The following is a 22,588-nucleotide window of genomic DNA, read 5'->3' on the forward strand; positions in this document are numbered from 1 at the left end:
AGTAATCTGTCTGCATTTCTTCACTTCCCCTTGCTGTTTCCAACATGCTAAAAATCATCAAAACAGTGAAATACTGTCCCACGGCTGCAGGAAGAGGAATGAGACTGTGTTCCCAGTATCCAATCATCTGCTTATTCTGCCTGTTCTTAAGAATAGAATTTATTGAAGCAATTTATCCTGACTAAATGTGATATAAATCTGAGCACATGTATGTACATACCAGTCATATTCTGTAGTGAACGAGCAGCTAAATCTTTCTTTAAAGAATGAGTGAATCCTCCTGACACTTTGCAAGATCAAGTAAACTGAGGTTTTTGCAGTGTGTTGGTCCTGATTTTTTTAATAGAGCTGCTTGTTATGCTATCAGAAGTAGCTGGCAGGCAGCCTGAAATGCCAGTGGGTTTTTGTTTTGTTTTCCTGCTCTCTGTTTCAGTTACTGTTATCAAAGCCCCAGGAGTGACAGCTGATCCATTTCTTTAATTTCTCAAATAGCTTTTATATGCATCGGGAGCATAAATACGAGGGAGCGAGACCCTGAAGTTCTTCATACTGGTGAAGGCAGCAGGCTGCTTAAGTGACAGCAGTAAGGACGGATCTCTGACCTGTGTTAATTAAAAAAGCATAGGGTTGGCTGCCCTGTGAAATACAGCAGTCTCCCTCCGTAATAATTATGCCGCATGTGTAACAATAAGACTTGTTTGTTGATGGAATAAACACATCCCCAACCTCATCCCCCGCAACCGAGTTTAAACGTAGGAGGGTGATTTAAACAGTCTTCAAACCCTTCCAGCACCAGCCTGACTTTGACAGCGAGGGGCATTACAACTGTCCTTTAAAGTTTGGTGACTTTGCTGCCGTCTCGGTAGCGCAGCTCTTAACTTGGAGCTGCTTAATCACTTGTCAGTTGTTGAATTTGGTGCTGGACTGGCAGAGGACTTCTGGTTTTTGTGATTAGTTTGAGAACAAACGGTAAAAACTGAAGCCCCAGGCTGCCTTGGTAGACCAGTTCACCAGCACACCTGGCTGGGAGGGCTCTGGGAGGAGCTTCCAGGCTCTCGCATGGCCACGTGCTTTGCTGTCTGGGTGTGAGTATGGTCGTTCTTGGTGCTCTTCACACCATCAAAGTGCTGTTCAAACACCAACCCGTGAGCCCCCACAAGAGCTGTGCCCCTCGCTTTGTAGGTGGGTAACCAATTTGTCAAAGCCTGCACAAATCATCGACTAAATAGGGATTAAGAAATCTGGAACTAGTGCCTCTTGCTTCTGCCTTCAGCTTGGCAGACACTGAGTGCAGGTCCTGGGAGCCTTGGGGTGCAGAGAGCTGTGGGACAGATCCTTGTCTCATGGGTGAGGAGGAGAGGCACAAAGTAAGACTGTTGGGAGGGCTAAAAATAAGGCCTGGGTTGCCCAAGACAGCAATTGTTGACTTTTTTTCGGTCTTTATCCCAATATCAAAATCTTACCAGCTGCCACACTGCAAAGGTGATGGTAAAATAACTGCAGTAGTTGTTAAGTTGATGTGTCCTTTGTGTCTGGTCTGATTTCTCTTATATATTTTCTTACAGAGAGAGTAGTAATTGGGCTGCCTCTGCTAGGGGTGGGTGATGAAGGCTTAAGCCCTGTCTCTTGACTCATTCAGAGCTGTAGCTTTTTGTGCAGCTAACCGGAAGGTTTAGGTGTCACGGTTTTGGACCTCAAGTGCAGGTAATAAAAAGTGTTGAATCGGTTTTGTGCTTCCCTTCCTTGCAGCGTCAGGGAGTTGATCTGAGCAGTGGTTTGGTGTTACGAGAAGGTTTGACCTCTTCATCCCTCCTTGCTAGAGACAGCTTTTGCATGTTAAAACTTCCTGAGGAAGCCTGGGCTTCTCTGTGCCTTCAGAGCAGGTTGTGGCAGCGGCCGGTCTGTCCGCTGGATGGCTACAGGACGCAGCAGATGCGTGTAAGTCAGGGCCTGAAGGAGATTCCTCTTGGAGGAGGATCGGGTGGTTGTGGATGGAGGTGACATCCCCGTTTGTTTAGCACGTGAGAGCAGCGGGTTAGTATTTTGGTTTCTCGGGTTCCCAGTTTGGAGGTTTGGTAGAAGCGCAGGAGGATGGTACAAAGAGTCTGATCCTCTTATCGTGTCCTCGTTCAGCCTCATCTTGTACCCGGGTCACCTCAAGCCTTGGCCAGGGTTTTAATCTTCCCGGTGAAGATCCAGAGCTCTGCTGTCTCCTGCCACAGCACCCTCCAGTTCCACAAGCCCCATGTCACTTCTGGGGGCTTTTCTGGGGGGGCTGCTGTGGTGGGTGGTTGTTCCTGGCCGTCTTTATTGCCTTTATTATTACGCTTGTCCTGTGCTAGGGAGCGTTTTGGCCGCTCGCCCCTTCCATTTGTGAGAGGGCTAGTTGTCCTTTGTGAGTTCATATTTGCGTAGGCCCTGGAGTTTTGCTCAATAAATCCAAACACAGTTTAGTGTTGTGGACGTCTCTCCCCTTTTTGTGGGAGAAGAACTGGCAGCTGCTTGCTCGTAGCTTTTGGTTGTGGCCATTGTGTGCTGTGGCTGAGCCGGCGCTCGGGGAGGGGAATTCCACTTCTTGTAGCCGCCCATTTTAGCTGCACACTGCCCTAGCACATGGTAATAGAAAAATAATCTTTTTTTCATATTAAGCAACAATTGATTTCCGTGCCTTTTCAATAAAAGCGAAAGAGACTGTTTTCTGTAGCACACGCGTTCACCCACTGCTGCTAAGTCGCATTCTCGGCGCCCTTTCTCATATAGCTCCTAAAAATAACAAGTCTCCCCACCCTCTCGCTGCTGCTCGGCGCGCGTGTGCGTGCGTGTATTAATGGTTAGAAATGCAAAAAGCTAACTAAAAGAGCCTGTGTCTTCGTGAAGGCGTTTTGGCCGCGTTCTGGTTTCGTTTCTGCTCTTGGCTGGAGCAGGCTGACATGCGTCGCTGAAGCCAAGTGCTGAACTTGGAGGAAGAGATGCTGGAAGCAACGTGAACAGCCAGAACATGTTCGCACAGTAAACCCCCTGAAGAGATAGCATTTGCTTTATTATAGCTTTTTAAAATCCTGCTATAAAAATATCAGTGGGTGGAGGGAACCATTATTTCTTGAATTTGAGGTGGTGGGGGTTACTTTATTTACTCTTATTTTTTATTAATAAGAATAGCTTCACTTGTAGCATAATAGGACTGAGTGTTTTGTTATCCTTGGCTATAATCTGTGATAAACTACCCCTGCCATCAGCCTTGTAGTTTACCCACTAGGGAGCCAGATTATTGCCTTGTAAAACGGAGCACCACTCCTATAATCCCTTAATTAATTAAATGACAAATTTTAGTTCTCTCCCATTGAAAATATAACTTGTACATAGAGAGGACTTGGATTTATTTGATCGCTTCTTGCTTGCACTTTTTTTTTTTTTTTCCTGTAGATTGCCACTGTCTTTTGCTTGCGTGTCTGTGCTTTCTACTGTAAATACTAAGGGAGGATGAGGCAGGCTGTGCCCTTCCTCGCCACCCTCCGTCTGGGGGGTGTTTCGCGGGTCTTTGCTGCGCTGGGTGGCCCTTTGCAAGAGATGAGCCTTGTCCCCGTCTTGCAGGTGCTGACACCGAGATGCAGAAGGTCCCTTGACCCTCTGGAGAATTGGTGGTGGCCCTTGGTGGGAGCCCAGGCGTGGAAAACTCCTGCTCCTTTCCTACCCCTTGGCCCGCACTGTCTCGCTTCCCCACGAGCCCTTCTGGCTGCGACGCGGCGCTTTCTCTTCATACGTGAAAAATCGACTGGGCCCTCTGAAGTCTTATTTAAACTTGGGTTGGATTAATTTCTCTTCCCTGATTGTGTCTAGGGCAGAAAAAGATCCTCCTACCCTGCGAGCGCAGCGTTGATTAATTACAGCCCTGCAAAGGGCAGCTTCTGCTCTTGATATTTTTAATTTTTTTAGCTTATTTAACAATTTCCTCTTCTCTCCTCTCTCCTCAGCTTAGCTCAGCTGCATGAAATATGGGAGACGACAGGCCGTTTGTGTGCAATGCCCCCGGCTGTGGACAGGTACGTTTACAGTATACTTTATTGTGAATGTGTCGTTGTGAATCAAAGTGGCTGTTTTATCACTGAGGCAAAGAGTTTAAAGCCGGTGTTTTACGTGATCACTGGAGGTAATCAGATCAGAGGATTTGCAGTGTGTAAATTCAGGTTATGAGCAAGTGCAGGCACTCCAAAGTAATGAAATTTGCCTTGCTTTGTGGCGTATTGTTATTCTGCTGGTGTTTTCCATGAGACCCACACAGCCCAGAGAAAACATGCTGATCTCCCGTTAATGTTTTCTGATAACATTGCTCATCTTCTTTCAAGGCTATTTAACCAAAGGACAGATATTCCTTCTCTGTCGGGATGAGTTAGCTGCTATAGCGTATTCTGTAAAGCAGCTGAGAATGTGACAGTTGATGGTTTGTGTTACGTGAACCCCAAACTGCCACAGTCTATTCTGGGCTGGCAAAAAAAAAAAAAAAAAAAGACCCATTGTGACTTTTTCCTCCATGGACAGCACGCTAGAGCTGGCTGTGGCCTTGCAAAACTTGTGCTCGCTTTCTTAGGGCAAACGATTGCGGCTTTGAACGAGTCCCATCTCCTTTCCAGTCACGCGACCTTTCCTGCAGGCGAGCGCAAGTTCCGTTGCGTTTTGCTTGGTTTTGCACTCACGTTGGTGCTTTCCCAAAGCCGAGCTTAGGGTCGGGCTGGCGCTCGGTGACGCAGCGTCTTGGCGGCTCCCGGGACACGTTAATGGGAGGAACAGGGGGATTGTGCAATTATTGCTGGGGCTGTTTTAGCGGGAGCTGTTAGAAACTGGGGGTTCTGTGGAAGTAGAAGAGCAGAGCCAGGGAGAGCTGGGTTTGTCTGTTCTGAAGTGTTTGAACCTCAAAATGCTAAGATGCCTTTTGTAGCGAAAAGCAGAGGGGGGAATTGTGGCTTTTAATTAGATATTAAGTGATGTGCACACACTTTGTTTTCCTGGCTGCAACCGTTGGATGTCGGGTTGCCAAACTATTCTGGCTGTGACGCGTTTGGGAGCTGTAACCGGTCCCAGGGTACTGCCCCTGTCCCCGTCCCCCCCGCCCAGTTCTTCAGTGTATTTAAAATCTCAATGCCTCTTGTGGGTCTCTCAATTGAAATTAAAGCTAATTCTGCATCCCCAGGGCACATCCTCGGAGACTGCCTGTGAATTCTGTGACGCATTTATTTTTATAGCCCAGAAATGGGTCAAAAATCTCATCTGGTAACTCTTGGGGACTGGGTCTCTTTAAAAATACACAGTTAGGGCTTCTCAGCTTTTTGGTCATTCTAGTCTCATCTGAAGCATTTTCTATCCACTTGCAGGTGATCTTCCTCTTTTTTCTTTTTTTTTTTTTTTTTTTTTCTGTAGGCTGCTTTTTATCTTGAACTTCTTTGCCTGTGAAATTGTGCAAGTCATTTATAAAATGTATTAGCTGTATTTGAGCACTTAATGATGTGAGGACTTCAATCATACAACCTTAAAATCGGATTCAAACAAGCAATTAAGGCAAACAACAATGTATTTAAATTTAATCTCCCACAATCTCCCACAAATGACATATAAAGGTGGTTGCTTCCTCCTTTGGCTGTTCCAGACTGCTGCTTATGGGTAATTCTGACAATTCTTCATGTTAATATTGAAATGTTAGAATCCGGGTAATTCATACCGGTATGATTCATTGTGATCTAACCTGACCTCGTGCACAGTTTCCTAGAACGTCCTTCAATACCTGTTCAAACCAGAGCATGTATTAAATAGTGATGATCCAAGCTTGATTTAAAATATTTCCAGTGATGGAAAATCCACCACAGCCCTTGGTTAAGTTGTTCTAATAGTTAATTGCTCTCACTGGTAAGGAAAAATTATGCCTTATTTCCAGTCTAAACCTGTTCAGCTGCAGCTTCCAGGCTGTGGATCTTGCTAATTTTTGTTTGTTAGACAGAAGATCCTTCCTATCAAATTTCTGATGCCTGTAGGTGTTTGCTGACCGATCAAGTCATCCCTTAACAGTCCTTCGGAGCCCCGAACCTCTCCCTGTAAGTCCTAGTGTCTTACAAGCATTTTTTTTTTGCCCTCTATTCTGTACATCAGCTTCACGTTGAAGGTTTTTAAGAGCCTTTACAAATCCTGCTCGCCGCTAACACGCAGCAGGTACCGCTGTAGAAGCGCCGTGGTACCCGAGAGCCGTACAGACCGTCGTGGAAGGATCATCAGCTAAAATGAATGTTTGGTGAGCTGTGCTTTCTGGGGCAAGTGGAGTAAATATTGACTCGTTGCAATGAGCTGGACAGGGTAGCGCAATGTGTAGCTTTGACTATTAAAAATAAATCTGAATTTGAAGTTGGGAGCTGATGGTGGCCAGCAGCTGTCTGTGGGGCTCGACCTCTGAAGCACATGCTGCATTGTTTCCCCAGAAGCTTGTGCTGCCTTTTGGCACTAAACCCTGACCCTTGACAAGCCACTGTGGATCACCCCGTCAGAAGTGGCTTCTTCGCGTGGACTCACGTTAAAGCGAAGCCTTCGTAAAGGTCCGAGGGGTCTGCACCTACCTCAGTTCATTCCCTTATTCCTAAACGATCCAGACCTTTTTCTGCAAGTGTAGGGGACAAAAAGGGACAGTCAGCTCCGTGTGATCTTCTGCAGAAACATCCCGACCTTCCCCAGGTGCTGAGTGCCTGCGGCTCCCGTCAGAGTCTGGATGATCCAGAATTTTGAGCTTTCTGGAAGGTAACCTGATTTTTTTCACCCAGACACACAAATGCACACCCAAGTGGTGCTGTGTCATTGCTTACAGCACGGGAAGCTTCTTCCCAGCTCAAAACCAAGCCAGACTCTGGCTGGCACTGGGAAGGGAGACTTCCTTGTAGGATTCAGCCTTTTTTTTTCTGATTTCTTCAAGACCTTCGGGTGCATTTTGCTTAATTTGAATGGTGGCTGTTGAGCTTCTTTGCTTATCGGGGTCAACGTTGTTGGGATAACGCCTGGCTCGCTGTGTCCTTTCACCACAGTGGCTCCAGCGTCTCCGTTCCTTTCTCTCATTTCTCAACCTTTGATCCCGTGCCCAATCCATTGGCGTGTTTTTAATCCCCGCAGATTCCTGCTCTTTTGGGTATTCCCCTATTTGAGGGGTGCGCTCTGGTTTTGGTGGGCCGCTCCCATGGGAACGGGCTGCTTTGGTCCTGAGTAAATTGGGATGGGCTTCTGGATTTCACTGTCAGCTGGGACGGCGGGCACGGGGACAAATCACCCCGTCCTCTTCCGCTTGCTAAAATTAGCGATCTGCCTCTTGCAAACGCTGCGCTGAGCCGTGCAGCAGCATGGGAGGTCACGGGAGAAGGAGAAGGGAGAGCAGAGCCGAACTAATTTGAACAGGAGACTGGAGACAATTACTGTGAAGCCAGTGGTGATTTTCCGCCTTTAGTTTAAAGGAAAAATAAAAATTTGCTTCCCGGTGTAATTTCTTTGAACGATTAGCTGCTTCTTTCCCACTGGAGCTGGTACCAGCCCCATCTTTTATGCTGTGTGCCCTTTTTTCCTCCTCTTCCTTCACTGTTTCTATGTAGAAAAAGGCTGTAAAGCTAACTTTTCAGGGAAGTGAGGAGGGGGAAGAGGGAACAGCCACCAAAAATAGATGAGCAGACGTTGCTGTACCCCCCCAGCATCACAGCTAGTGGGCTTTCAGTGGGTATGTAAACATGTTTTGGTTGCTAGGTCTTTAATGGTTGTTATTTTTGGATTCTGTACGCGATCGCTTCCCAACAGTGAGTCTGCTGTGACACAGCTGACTTCTAAATGTGCCGCATATACTGCTTTTAAAAAAGATTCTTCTCAAGGTCATTTATCTGGTCTCTTCTCTAAGGGGACAGGTGACACATTTTTCCCTGACCCCCTTCCCCCTGGCCCTCTCTGCGTGGAGGGAGAAGAGCTGTTCTCCAGCGGGGACGTGGCCCCCCCCACGCCGCTGTCTGAAGGCGAGGAGGGAGGTGGAGGCAGGCCCCTGCCTCCGACATGTCTGCGGAAGATGTAGAGCGATGCCTCAAGTAAGGCTTTCGTTGAATCTGTTAAGTGAAACTAATCTGGGGGTGGTGTGCGCTGCTAATCGTTATTAAAATCTTCTAATCCCATTTAAAACATACTGAGTGATGAAAGGCAGCCTTAGCGCAACCAAGTGTTAGCTGTAAACTTCAGCGTTGCCATTAAAGTTGAAAGGTATTAACTAAGTCTGCATAATGAGACAGCTCTGACTCATTAGCGCAAGGTAATTAAAACTTTGGCTGTCCTAAGGCATCTAGAGCAAAGGTCTGGAAGGAAGGCAGGGGCTTCCAACGCTCCGGCGCTGCTTCGTTACCAAGAGCCAGTGGTGGCAGAGGGAAGTCGCTCAGTGTCTGGCTCCAGATCCTCCCTTATAAAACCATGTTCAACCCTTCTCGGGGTGCCTGGGGGCTGGTTCGGGCAGGCGAGGTGGTGGCGTGCAATGTAGGTTGGTAGATACAAATTGCTAATTGCTAATCTATGATAGATGGGTGATAGACGTGCCTCTCCGACGGTCGTGCCTCCTCTGCTCCTCTCCTCAAGGCGTCGGGAGCGCTGGATGCTTGAGGCTTTATGAAGTGTCATAACGGAGGAACATCTTTATTAATAAAACTGTTTTGTCCACTCCTGTTGCCCAAACTAATGGAGGTGCCATAATATTGAATATATTCTACCGGGACCAAGACTTTCCCTAGCCCCTGCCTCCCCACTCCACGCCATTTCACTTTTTATAAGTGACACAAATCATCACTCAGGTCCTAATTCCAGCGCTACAGTTATACAGGCCATTTCCTCAAACAATCGTTTGCTTTTTAAACCCACCCTTAATTTAACAATTTATTCCCCTTAAACCCATGCCACTGAGGTGATGCTCGTGCAGTGTCCAAGAAACGCGAAGCCCAGAACTTTCATGAGGCCAGAAAATGATTTTTCTTCTTTGTGGTTTATTGTATCCTCTTATCTTGTCATATAATAGAAATAATGTTTATGGCATTGAGGCCTCAGCATCACTTGGCATTTAACCAACCTCAAAAGCAGTTTATTGCTTTGTATACTCTGCCGCCATGACCATTATCCCTTAAATCTCTATTGCTTTGTAATATACGAGGCAACAAATGGCTTCTGCGATTGGTTAAATGTGGAACTGAAGCTAAGGTGTGTTTTGTAGCTTGTATAATCCAAACGAATATAGATTATTCCTTTTATACGAGTCCTGGTGTAGAGAGGAAAAAATGGCCCTCTTCTCTTTCCAAGAAGCAGCGAGCTCTCCTCGTCGCGGTTCAAACTTTGAAGTGGCCCAGGACATGCACAGTGCCTCGGCTGCTTGGAGGTTTGCCGTGGGATTTCCAGCCGGGGAGTTATCGCTGTCGGCAGCCTGAGCTGCGATTTGTACCGGTATCTTCATCCCAGTTGAAGGTAGGGACCAGTTCCACCAGTAGGAGGAATGAGCCTTGTCCCTGTCTCTGTCTGTCAGTCCCTGAGGTCTGTCAGTGGCTGAACGTCCTCAGTGGCAGCAGATTCACAGAATCTCAGAATCATGTTGTCTGGAAAAGCCCTTGAAGCTCCTCCAGCCCCGCCATGAACCTCCCCCTGACCGTTCCCAACTCCACCAGATCCCTCAGCGCTGGCTCAACCCGACTCTTCAACCCCTCCAGGGATGGGGACTCCCCCCCTGCCCTGGGCAGCCCATTCCAACGCCCAACAGCCCCTTCTGCAAAGAAATCCTTCCTAAGAGCCAGTCTGACCCTGCCCTGGCGCAGCTTGAGGCCATTCCCTCTTGGCCTGCCGCTGGCTCCTTGGCTCAAGAGACTCCTCCCCCCTCTCTGCACCCTCCTTTCAGGGAGTTGCAGAGGGCCAGGAGGTCTCCCCTCAGCCTCCTCTTCTCCACACTAAACCCCCCAGTTCCAATCCCCAGATTGTTCCAAGATGAGCTGTTGTGATTAAAAGAGACAAAATAATACAGTGAAGCAAGTAGGTGGGCACGCAGAGCAGCCCAGAGGTGAGAGGAAGAAAGTGCCTGTGCCCGTTTGTTTTACAGCAAAGCATCTTTCTTTTGCAAAGGTTTGCTTTGTTACCGTCCTCCTCACTTACCAGTTATGGGCTGAAGCAAAAAGGTAAGAAAATATTCCCTGTCTCGAAGCTGCCAGGAGTCACCTTTACTCACCCGAGAAAGTGCAAAGGGATGTCTCAGCCTCGCTGGGGCCTGCGGCGAGCCCCGGCCAGGACCACGCATGCACAGGACTCAAATGTGTTGGGTTTGAGTATGAGCATGTACAGAAAGAAATACTTGTGTGTTGATTTAACAGCCTCCTGAGGGTCTGCCTCTTGAGACTGAAGCTTATAAAGGGAAGCCAGACAAACTGCGTAAGAAATTCAGAGAGTTAAAATCGAATCTTTTGAGAAACTTCAGCCCAATTGGCTACCTGCTGTTAGAGCAAACTGGAATTTAAATGGTTATTAAGCAGAGTTATGACACTCTGTCCTCCAGTAGAAATTGTTACTGTCCTGGCACGGGAACTGAGTGGGACTGGACTTGGACACAGGCGCAGGGTGTTTTTTCCTAAAGAATTCAGGCTCCTAACACCCACTGATTTAATGAGGTAGGAGCCGTTATGTCTTTGGAAATTGGAGCCTTATTAATCAGGCGAATGGCTTCTGTGGAGCAGGGTGGATGATGCCAATCACCAAGGCTGGATAGGGCTGGTGAGAGTGGCAAGCCAAGAGCGGGGACTCACAACTGCCCCTTCCAGGGTTACGTGACACGATTGACATCAGGTCTCAGCTCCAGGGCCCCCCAGGTGACCCCAGCGAAGGGCTGGATCACACGGGGAAGCAGCTCCCACCCGGGTGGTACAAAAACTTCCCCTACGTGCCCGAAAGGGTCGCTCCCCGTCGGGGTCGAGCTGTGGCTGACGCCCCCCTCTACCAGCCAAATATTAAAATGAAAAATTGTGGATGTTAATGATGGAGCGAGAATAAAATCCTTCTCTGAGGTTTTTGTTATGCTTGGGCACAGATACCCCTTGTCTGTAGTTAGCATGCAAAGTCACGTATGTGTTGTGTCCCTACTGCACCCAAGTGATTTGAAGAGCTGAGCCATAAACCAGAGTTTCTTTTCTGTTTTTTAAATTGAAGGAAACGTCTGAAGCTCTGTGGCGAGGAATTCCTAGCTGTATACGCCTGCTTGCTTCACATCTGCAGCTTTTTATTTGAAGCTGCCACAGCTGAAATAAAATTCGACAGAGAAACATCTTGGTTAAAGGTCTTCTATTATTTTACAGGAATGCAGGTTTCCAGAGTTAATTATTTATTTCCAATTAAGGCCTTTACAGCTGCAGTACCTGTACATCAAGCACAAAATGGCAGATGCTACACAAATCTCCGAGCGTTTACAGGATGTAATGGGTCTGCGTAAAAGTAGTGGTTGGTTATAGTAAGTCTTTAGGTTGTTAGCATCAAAAGAAGTGAATTAATTTGAATTGTAACTCATGTATTGTCAGCAGAGTAAAATGATATCTCCTACCTCTTGCTGAAGGTATTTTTGGAGGTGGGGAGGGGAAAGCTAATTTTGAATAATAATAAGCTTGAGAAGGCATCTGAAACCAGTAAACGTTTATTTTTTACACTCCTATAACTTAAAAACGGCCAAACCAATTTAAACCAAATTGGATAATAAAAAATATTGCTCCTAGGCTGAGCCCCTGTATGCCAAGTTCCAGCCTAGAATGAATTTTTATGACCAAATTATAAACCCCCTAGAAATGAAGGTTTAAAATGGAAATGTTGACAGACCTTTAACTACAAAAGCACTATAATAGAACTTCTTTTTTTATAAAATGGCTGTTTTAAAATATAATTAAGACTTAAATATTATTTAATAGCAGCATTTCCTGTAAGTTAAAATCTTTATCATTCCTATGGCTGGGATTCATTGCCAGTTCTGAGAATGCCAGCTCTGCTTTGCATTTGAAGCACGTGTGCAGTGCTGAACCGACACAGACACTTGTCTGTCAAATGGAAATGGGTCTGGACAGCTTTCCAAATTCCCCTTTTCTAAATAAGAGCCTGGATGCCAAAGGACTCGCTGGACCTCTGCACAAATCCTGCGGCTCCGGGAAGAAAGTGCCGCGTAAGCCTCTGCCAAAGCCTCAACTTTTAATAACGTGAAACGCCGGTGGTTCGTTCTTTGCCGGAAAACATGTTTGCATCCCCTCTGGCTGATTAGGTATTAATTAGGAGTTGTGCTTTTAGCGGGATGGCTGCTTTGGTGTTCTCAGCACACGCTGTGACAGCCTGTCAGGGCACTTTGGGAAGCCGGGGACCGAGCAGCCGGTCTGGCCGTTGATGACTCTGGAAGCCCCTCGCGCTGCAGAGCGACGGCTTGTCCTTGCAGGAAAAAGAAAAGGCTTTTCTTCCTTCGCCAGGGCTTTGCGCAGGCATCTCCCCCCTCCCGGTCGCAGCCCCGGGCTGCAGCCCTCCCCGATGCCCTTTTTATTAGCGCTGGTGGTCTTGTGCCATGGGGCAGGATGCTGCTGTGCAGCTGGCGCACCCCCCCTCCAGCGTGGGGCTTGGTTTTCATCCCTGCTCCCTTTCTTGGACTAATTCCTCTATTTCGCTGCCTTTCTTCCCCCCCCCCCCCCTCCTTCCCCACGTGAAGTGCTGCCGTTTAAAAATAACCCCCCGGGTGGTTGCTGCAGTGCCACAGATGCAGGGATTGTTGCAACACCCGGTTCCTCTCCTGGCATATGGCCGGCTTGAAAGTGGAACTAGCAGTGGGAGAGGAACAGTTGCTGCATGGCGTCCTCTCCCTTTTCCTGCTGGTTTTCTTGCTCTCTGCTGTCCTTTTGCCGGTGAATAACCTCCCTGGCTTTAACCCTGCTGCCAAATGCCTTCTCATTGCGATCAGGGATGCTGATAGCAGGATGCTACCCGTGAGATCCTCACCTTAATCTGTTGGGGTGATAGGTTTTCTATAGGTTTCTTTTAAAAAAAAAAAGTCTTCATCAGAAGACAACACTAGAAAGCAACGTAACCTGGAAATTGGGAATATTTGTAGGTGAATCTTGTGCGTGCACAGGCTGCTTGTTCTCCATCTCCTTCCTCCTGGGAGCCACGGGAGTTGCTCTTCCTTCTGCAGCCACGTGTCGAGGGCTGGGTGTGCAAGAGCAGCTTGTCCCTCCTACGAAGGGACAGCCACAAGCTGGGACATCCACCCCTAAGGCCGTTCGGGGCGGGGGGGGGGGCTGTGTTAAAGGGCAGGCATTGAAGCAAAATTTATCCCGAAACTGTTATTATACATATTTTAGGCTGTCGCAGTGACCTCCTCCTGTGTGTACTGCCTGTGCAGCGCTAGAACTTGACTGGCAAAAGGTCTCTGGAAGCCACAGTGGTGATTCTTGATAATGCTCTGCTACATATTTCACTAGAAACCTCCCAGATCTGGTTGATGAAACGTATCTGTGGGTTTTTCTGTGTGAAGTAATTGCTTCCTAACACAAATTGGTTTAACGTGTACACAGAGATAAGTAACTTCAACTCTTGTTAGTTCCTTTCTGGTTCAGATTTTCTCAGAAACATTTGGGCTGTGACTTTGCTTCTTGCTCTGGAGATGCAGTGAGGTTTGGCAATAGCTTTTACATTTCTGTTCCGGTGAATGCCTGTTCTAGAACAAGCCCTCGTTAGGATTTCTTCGCCATATTGGCTGCTGCAGCAATTAAAATGAAGAAATAGCACCTCCGGATTTGAAGAAATAGCTGCATGGTTTTCTCCTCTATCGTCTTAGAGGTGCTGTGCCGAGGCTGCGGAATACCTAATAACGTCTTAAAATATGCAGAAGCCAGCTTTAATGCAGGTCCTGTCAAAGAAAACGCTGTCGGAGGATGAGCCGTGCTGCAAAGCGTCAGCTCGCCGGCCGCTGCTGCCGTATCAGGCACGCTCTTCAATCGCCTCATTAGCATACTTGTTCATTTTGGCGTAAAAATGGAGTATATGAGGCGGCACACAACTAGTAAACCTATTTCATGTGGCAATAGAATAGCCAGTAATGGATCTAATTGCCCTTTTGGAGCACCTCTTGTCCCAAAGGATTCTTCAACCGGTCACAAATCACATCAGAAACGCACCTACCGCCGAGCCGCGGCGCTGGGGACGGTGCGGCGCTGGTCTCCTGTGCGAGGGGAGCCCCTCCTGCCAGCGAGACGGGGGCTGAGAGCTCGGAGGCGGCGGCACCGTTTTCTTCAGAGCTGCTTAAAACTTAGTTTAACCTTCCTCGTTTCGGAGGAAGGGCGCCGAGTAGCGCTGCGGGGCATCGAGCCTTGTTTTCATGGCAGGCTGGACTGTTAAGCCATCTGCTTTTCCATGGGTGACTTGCAGACTCAGCAACTATAAATATATATCGGGAGAGAGCACGCACACCAGGAGATGGTCTATATAAATAGGCATATGTAGATCTACATATATATTTATAAGAAGATGAACGCAGCCTGGCTACCAGGGCCCCTGTACTGGGGCTGTTTGGTGCCACGTACTCGAGGGCAGCAGGGAGGAAAATCAGCAGCAGTGGTTACTCTGGATGTCGATGTAGGAGAGCATCCCCCGCTTGAGAAGCGGCCTCTGCCCGGTGCCGGGGGATGCCGGGTTGGCAGGGCTACCCCCGAGGTGTGTGCGCTTCGCTCGGGGCTTGTTCTTTCCAAGAGGACGTTGCCGTTCTCGCCCCGCAGAGCACGCGAGAGCCCCCCGCGCGCGTCTCACGTGCTCTGCGTGCTCGGGCGGGCCAGCGAAGCCCATCGAACCGGCTCGGGAGTTTCTCAGCCACTGCCAGGTTTCTAATGATTTAAATTTCTGGTTTGTGTTTTTATTTTACTGAGCCATAGCCTTGTTGTTCCCCGATGATGGGATGGTTTCCACCTTCTCCCGTGGGGCAGAATGAGGAGGGAGGGTTTCCCCTTTCTCGGGAGGGTGATCAGGGCTGCAGAAATCCCCCCAAAGGACCATGGCTGGGTACTTGCAGGGAATGGTTTCTTCTCTTTTTGATTTAAGGGGGTTTCACAACCGTGGAGTTTCTGCTTTGAACGAACTAATCTCAGCCCAGTCCTCACCTAAAGCTCTTGCTCTATATCAAAAATGCAAACGGCGTGTGCTGCTAGCACGAAGCCATAAATTGAGCCAGGCTCTTTTATTAACTTGAAATTAGACTGATCTAAAAGCTTGCTTGTGGTCTTGAGCTTAATAGGAGCAGAAAGCTGCCGGTGGCTGCATGCTCTTGCAGCCGAAGCGAACCTGCAAGTGTTGCCATGTTGACCGTGGCTTGTGAGTTTAACCTCATGTGATCTTATCTCAAGAACTGCAAAACCTGTTTTTCATCCGTGCTATGTGGCAGCCGCTGCCCCTCGTAAAGCAAATGAGAAATAGGGTTTGGAGGGTTTAGAGGGAGGAGGGTTGGTTAGGAAATGAGAGAGAGAGCTCAAGGTACAACCAGAGCCTGCCTGACGCTCAGGATTGAATTTTTCCTGCCTCTTTTGAGCTCTTGAGTTTTTTCTTGGCCAGTAAAATATTTCCTTATGTTAAGGAAGACAAGGATGTTTGGTTTTGTGGTGGTTTTTTTTTTTTTATTGTTGTTGTTCAAAGCCTGTCTGCTAATCTGTGAGAAAACCGAGTGCTTTGTACATTACTGCGTGAACAGATTACCTTATCCCTCAAGTGCAGATGCAGCATGTAGCTTTGACAAAGACCTTGTTATCACGCCATCACGGATGCATTTAATTTTCAAAAAGGTGCGTGAGTTTGCAGGATTTTCTGTAAACTTCTTGCATAAAATCCAGCCAAGCTGTTGCTTAAAAAAATAAGTAGGGGGGACTCAGCCTGGGGCTTCCACCTCCATCCCCAGCAAAAATGATGCTGAGGAGGCGCTTTGGGTCACAAGGAGGAAGACAGGTGTGTTTTCCTGCGGCTCCTTAGACCCTGCATGGAGTTATGAGTAACCAACAAGCCTGTGACCTGGTTTTATTTCAATATCTAAATAACTGGGGGATTTTTTCTTTGTCAGCCCGCTTCCCTCGCTCAGTTCTCTGACCCCAGGAGGAGACGACTGAGCTTTGCAGTGACACGAGGAGGCAGCTAGAGACGGCTCTCGGTAATTGGAAAGGCAGCTAAAATCCTCTCTTTTTCCTCCCAAGGATGCTCGCCGGGCATTGTTGGATGGCGGAGCCCGCTCCGCCCCTCTGCGGCAGCCGGGTCTGCGCGGCTGCTGGCGCAGAGCAGCGCGTCGTCGGGCGATCGATGCGGCTTTCCTCGGCCGCGGCGGCGATGCCGGGGCACGGGCAAACGGGAGAGGCCGTGTCCTTACGCACTTGGCGGGGAGAAAACCCCCCAGCATCTCATTGCTGGAGAGCAGGGGGGGGAAAAAAACCCCTTCAAGCTGTAACATCTCATGTCCTTTCTAGAGATTTCATGTGAGATCTGAGAATGAGAGCAGAGCTATTCATAGAAGGGATTTCTAGTCATGCTTTTTTTAAGCTTTAGGGGGTTTTTGGGTAACATTTCTCTCCCCTCGGTGGTTGCTGCTTTGCATGAGAACCTTCCTGAAAGAGTCGGTTCTTGGGCTGAGGTGTAAAAGCTCCCAATAAATACATTTATTTCTAGTAGCTCTTTTGACGTGGGAGGAAACGTGAGATTTGTAAAGGACTGATGGATTTGCTGGGCAAACACTGCGTTATCCTGCCGCTGGGGGCTTGCGACGCCGCAGCCGCACAAAGGACTGGCGTGTGCGTGTCGGCAAGGAAAAAAAAAAAAAAAAGTACCTTTTGGGTTTTTGCTTCTCTGTGGGCACGTGGCCGATCTGCAGAAGTCCCCTTTGTGTACAGGAGGTAGCCAGCAGGGATTTTTTTTTTTCTTTGCCACGGTTCACCCCTTCCCTGGGTTAGTGGTTCTGTCTGGAGGAATTTAGGCTGAAGAGGGTCCTGGGGGCGTTGGCAGAAAAAGCCAAGGTCGGTGCAGGAGGGGCTGAGCTGTCGGCTCCGTAACATCCCCGCCGTTGCTGAAAAGATCCCCTGCAAATCTCCTGCCGTGGTAAATCTCGGGAGGAGCGTGGCATCGTGTTTATTTAACACCTGCTTAATGATGCAAGCTGAGAAACTGCACCACCACTTTCCAAGCACTTGTACCAGCTGTTTTGCTCAAATAATTTTTTTATATGCCGGATTAAAACAATAAAAACATTAAAGTCCTAAAATTCCCCCTGAGAGTAAACATCTAGACAATAAAGAATTGTGTGTGTATAAGGGATGGGGTGGGAGAGTTTTGCAGCAGTGCAAAACAAGCTATAAATTAATCTCAGCAGTAAAGCCTGCTAAATTAAACCATTTCATAAAATGAAGTTCTCGCAAAATGTTGATCAGTCTGTCTTTGGGGCAGTTAAAGATTTTTGGGTTCTTAACTTCTTCGGGTTATTTATAAATGCTAAATGTGTCTTGTGTAGCTGTGTCAGTCGCTGCTTTTAGGCAGAGAAGCGGGGTTTATTTTGGGGGATAGACAGGGAGGGTTTTATGGTCACTAGAATAATTGACAGGAATTCAAAGCATCACCTGTCATGTTTATCTGCTTAAACCCCCTTAACGTGGGCTTCAGACAGGGAGACGAGTGGTTCAGTCTCAAAAAAGCTCGTTTATAGGAATAAATATTCAAAGGACCGGATTTTAAGCAATCCAAGCTAGACTTAAAAGTAAGGAGCAGATCATTCCACTGATGGCTTGCTTGGGTGTACGTTGCTGGCTCTTTGCTTTGCTTTGTTGTTGCGAGGCTCCTGCCTTCCCCACTGCTTCCACCACCCCAGACACCTGCAAAGTCACTGGGCGATGTGTTACCAGCTATTTGCAGCGCTGAAGATACAGGGTGCGAGCTCTTCACTGTACAGCATCGCTGCCGACATCTTAATTCTGGCTCCTGCACTTGTAAAATCTGCTCATTCACCTACTCGCTGGGGTATTAATCCAAGCTTTTGTTTCTGTGGCTGGGGGAGGTGTTTCCTGCACACGTTTGGGGAATTAAAAACAATTTGTGATTGCTGTGTTAGCTTGTCTCCCTTTTAAGAGGCTTGTGTGATGTTTGCTATAAACCTCAAACATTTGTAAGCTTTAGAAGAAAATTTAAATGCATTTTGCTTTGACTGCATGTGAAATTTTATTATCTGCAGCCCATAACGTAGGCGGAAAAATTGTTAAGACCCTAAGGATGCGAGTAAAGTGATTTTGGTGACCTCAGCTGTATATTTCTACATCGCTGAATCATCACCCAGTTGGCACCTCGGTGGGGGTAATCTCTGCTTGCGAGGCCGGGAGCGCAGACGGGGCTGGGGAGGAGGGCTGTAGATCAACCAACGTGGGGAAAAGCTTATGGGAAAGCTGCTTGCGTTATGCTTGGCTCTATCTCGTCTGATTTTTCTTGCACTTAAGAGTTTATCCACTTAATTTTTATTAAGGGCTGCAGGTGGAAAGTGATGTTAAAAGGGTTTACCATTAGCCAGGAGAGGCTAAGGAGGCAATTAGAAGCGAGCGAGAGCCCTGGGCTGGTGCAAATCGCAGCCGGGGAGTCGGCTTCAGACTCAGAAAGGCTTTTGCTGGGGATTTCGTCGGGTCACTAAGTACACAGAGCAGCGCCGGCGAGCTGGGGGGCGCGTTAATGCGCTCCTCGAACGTAATCCCGTTGTGGAGACAGCTGAAACCTCCCCGGCGCGAGCTCCTGTAATGGCAGGCGTTTGGAAACGCTCGTGAGAAGAGCAAGGAGACTTGTTTCCCTGTAAACCTGACCTGACTTGCTGGGGAAAACTTGGCACCTTTTGAAAGACGGTGCAGTTGCGTAACGATCGCCGATGATTTGGGGTTAAAAAAGGATCGAGATTTTCGGTGCGGGAGATCTCCCGGCACTCCGGGTGCAGGATGGAGTCAGGCAAAGAGCTTGGAGTTAGACCCCTCTGCAATAGGCTGCTCTGAGAAGTCATAAATCTCGAGAGAGAAGAGGGTCACTGAGAACCTCATCAGGGTGGGAGCAGCAGCGCCGCGTTAATATGCCCATAAATCTACCTGTTACGATAAAACAGGTGGCTCTTCCAAGAGGCAAAAATAGTCAAACGCCCGGAATTTTTTTTTTTTTCTGCTGCTGCCTATCTCCTTTTAAAAGCTTAATTACTGCGGTGCGCTGACATCTGACAACTTATCATGGGCAATCGTGGTCCTTTATGTAACGCAGGACTTAGTTTTGCATCCGTGTCTGGAAAGCAGGGGTGGAAAAATAGAGTGAAGGGGCTCTGCAGGCTGGCCCAAATCTCTGGAGAAAGGTGTGGAGAGGCACAAAGGAGGTGTTTTCAGACGCGGCATTGATGAGATTGTTGTTGGAAAACTGTTTTAAGGGCTCCTTGAAATAAAGAAGGTGGAGGGAGCTCCAGGATGAGCCAGTCATGGGGGGGAAATAAGAACTGGGAGCTCCATAAATGCGGCTGGATGAGAAGGGATGCGAGGGCAGGCCCGGCTCTGGCCTGGCGGGAGTCGCTGCAGGGGTTTGGTGAATTCCTCGCTCTCTCGTTTCACGTTTTGCACGGGGACACCGGTGGAAATCGGGGCTGGCCGAAGCCATCGTCACCGAGCTTCTGCAGAGCGCTCGTACCTCTCGGTACGGGCAAAGGGGGCCCAGACCCCTCTTATTTCTACGGCTCATTTCCAAAATGCCCCAGTCGCTTCTCAAGGTGACCAAGCACCCATAAATCTCAATTTGCCTCCGGTGTTTTTTCCCTCTCCGCTTGATGATATCCCACCTACCACCCTCAATAATTAACATTCCCTGGTTTTAGACTGTGTGAGCATATTTAAGTTGTGCCCACGCACCTCTGGTTATGGGTCTCCACTTCCTTATAGCTTGTTCCCTCTAACTAACAAATTAAAGGGGAAAAACCCCCAAGGCTCTACGCCACTTGAATTCTGTCTTCGTTTAACACGATGCCCTCTCCAGACTGTTGCTGTTGGAGCTTCCCCAGGAGAGGTCCTAGCCCAGGTCCACAAAAAACACCCCTTTTTTCAGGCAATAAAGCCTGTGAGGAAAGGCTCGCACACCATGAATGGGTGGGCGCATACCCAATATTGCAAATGAATTGAAGGAAATCAACCTTCCAGTGCATTAAAAAACTGAATGGGGACCATGGCATCCTTTTTCTAATTGTAGTGTTGTTCAAAGGTCAAGGCTGAGTCACGTCGACTTTTTCAAGCTGCAGCACACTGGCACAATGAGCTCTTTTTTCCATTGGAGCTAACTTTTTTTTTAAGATCAGCTTTCTCGTAGCCCTGAAACAATAGCGCAGCGGAGAAGATCGTGTTAGCCTGGTGCGAGGCATCTTCCGAGAGGACAACCACCAAACCTCTCGGATGAGACCAAATTTAACCTCCGCTCCCTCGGCCCTTGAGAATTTGCTTTGGAAATGACCGTGAGGGGGTTGGATTGGAGTTGAGGGACCGGCTGTTGGGAGCAGAGCCCCGCTGCTGGAGTCCTGCTTGCCCAGCACAGCTTTTTCTTTACACTCTTCCCCGGGTAAGTACGAAGAGGGAGGTGGCACCGTCCCGCGCGCGGGCACGGCAGCTCCCTGCAGCGCTGTCCCGCTGCTCGAGGACCCAACCGCAGACCCCTGCTCAGACACGACCGCGTTGGGTATCTCAGGGCCAAGCGAGACATCCGAGTCCAGGTTTTGGCTCAGTTCTGCTGGCTCAAACCCCTCGGTTTCCCTTTACCTACATTTCGAAGCTCGCCTCCCCGGCGCCGATAGCGCTGCCTTGCCGGGGGAGCATCGCCGCGTCCCCCCTGGGCGTGGGGGCCGTGGGGGCCGCACGACTCCCCGTTGTCACCCCGGCTTAAGGGCTGCGTTCCCACCGCGGCCGAGCGCTGGGCTGCGATGTGGGATTTGGCAGGGAGCAGGGAAGCCGGAGCGGCTTTTACCACGGCGCTGCCGGAGCTGCATGTGCTCCGGCACCTGCTGCCAAAGCCTCTCCTCGCCCGGGCGGCACTGACAGCCTTGGCCACCATCCAGAGACTTTTTAAGATCCCCGTGCAGCCTCCCAAAGCACAAATCCTCAGCCCTGTAGACAAATTAATCGACTCCAGTTCGGATTTAATTATTTCTACACATACATTCTTGTTTCTCGGGGTATGCAGAGAAGGAGTTTCCTGTTATTCTTTTCTTTTCACTCTGTAAATTATCTCTCGCATGCATGCGTTGCGCGGGGCTTGCTGCCGATGCTGTTTGTTTGCCGAGAAAGAGTCTTTGCTCCCAGATTATTCATTCAGGAGCTGTCGAGCGTTCAAGGCAGGAAGGGTGACTCATTTGGTAAACAGCAGAGGCTTGCAGGGGAAGGCAGGAGCCCAGATTGGGTTTCTGTGGTAGATCTGAAGTCTTTGGGGGGGATTTTTTCCCCCCCCCCCTCTTTTTTTTTACCCTTTCTTCTCTGCCACCAGCGCCACAATTCTTCCTCTGCATTGCACGAGGGCAGGGCCCCACGAATAACACAACAGCACGGCTGCATAATTCACCCTTTTCCTCCCGCAATGCCACATTAACTTCCTAAACTGCTCAACCCGAGCAGCTCTCTGCGGTAGGGCAGGGCAGGAATTTCACTTAGCCCGAGCTCCCTGCCCTCCGCCGTGCCTCTGCCCGTTTTCCTTGGTCTCTATTCCCCAGCTCTTGTGACGGGAAGAGATGCTGAGCTCCTAATGAATCACCCAGCGCCTGCGCTTGAAATACGGTTAGGGAAACACAGCTGTAATTGCCTTTGTTAATATTTTTTTTTTTTTTTTTTCTGCAGTGCTTCTCACATGGCTCCCGGTACTTGCATGCGCGGTCGGCTTCCTCTCCTAACGCCCTCGTGAAGTATGGTGCCTTTTCCCTTTTTATTTGCTCTGTCTGGTAGGTAGGGGAAGAATTGATGGCTTGCCCAAGGTCACACTGAAAACCTGTGGTGCTGCTGGGATTCGAGCCGGGGACGTAATAATGATTCACATCCACACTGGAGCTATCTGGGGGTTCCCATGGGGCAGGCGTGGATCCATAGGCACAAGCTGTGGAGTCGCTGACGCTCCACAACTCCACCCCCTCGCTCACCTCCGTTAATTACCGCTGTGCCTCTCCTCTTAAGTTATGTGGCAGCGGTAATTAATACATGTATTTTAATAACCTTCACTTTTATCGAAACCAGGCTAAAAATGCTCCACCGTGTGGAAGTAAATAATTATTGCATCGCCAGGTTTGAAGCCAAACGCTGCGGGCTTTGTGCGGCTGCGGGCAGGTCCCCGCGACGCTCCTCCGCGTCTGGCCGCGCAGATCGGGATGGAGCCGCCGATGCCGGCGGACAGAGAGCTCGGGAGCAGCCGACTGACTCCTCGAGGTGTCCGTCCCCCTCCAGCATCACTCCAGCAGAGGAGGAGGGTATCGGTGTCTTAGGAAATCCTGCCCGCTGTCCCGTAGCGTAGACCCGTCGGAGGT

The 22,588-nt window shown here is 48.8% G+C and overlaps 1 protein-coding gene across 9 annotated transcripts in view; it reads left to right on the forward strand.

Moving 5' to 3' along the window:
* Positions 1-22,588, forward strand: part of LOC141915923 (cyclic AMP-dependent transcription factor ATF-7) — a 66,416-nt gene that overhangs the window by 17,510 nt on the left and 26,318 nt on the right. For 2 of the 9 annotated variants that reach the window (XR_012621032.1, XM_074807848.1), the window contains exons 2-3: positions 3,977-4,040; positions 9,334-9,492. Coding sequence is in view for 7 of the 9 variants with exons in the window: in XM_074807848.1 (XP_074663949.1) it covers positions 3,993-4,040; positions 9,334-9,492 (207 nt within the window). In the remaining 2 variants the exon portion in view is untranslated. Of the gene's footprint in view, positions 1-3,971; positions 4,041-7,850; positions 8,085-9,330; positions 9,493-21,911; positions 21,977-22,588 lie in introns of those variants that run through there. The other 7 variants (XM_074807853.1, XM_074807852.1, XM_074807856.1 and 4 more) reach the window with 6 other exon arrangements.

This window comes from Strix aluco, chromosome 27 (assembly GCF_031877795.1).
Source record: "Strix aluco isolate bStrAlu1 chromosome 27, bStrAlu1.hap1, whole genome shotgun sequence".
In the NCBI taxonomy this organism is placed as follows: domain Eukaryota; kingdom Metazoa; phylum Chordata; class Aves; order Strigiformes; family Strigidae; genus Strix; species Strix aluco.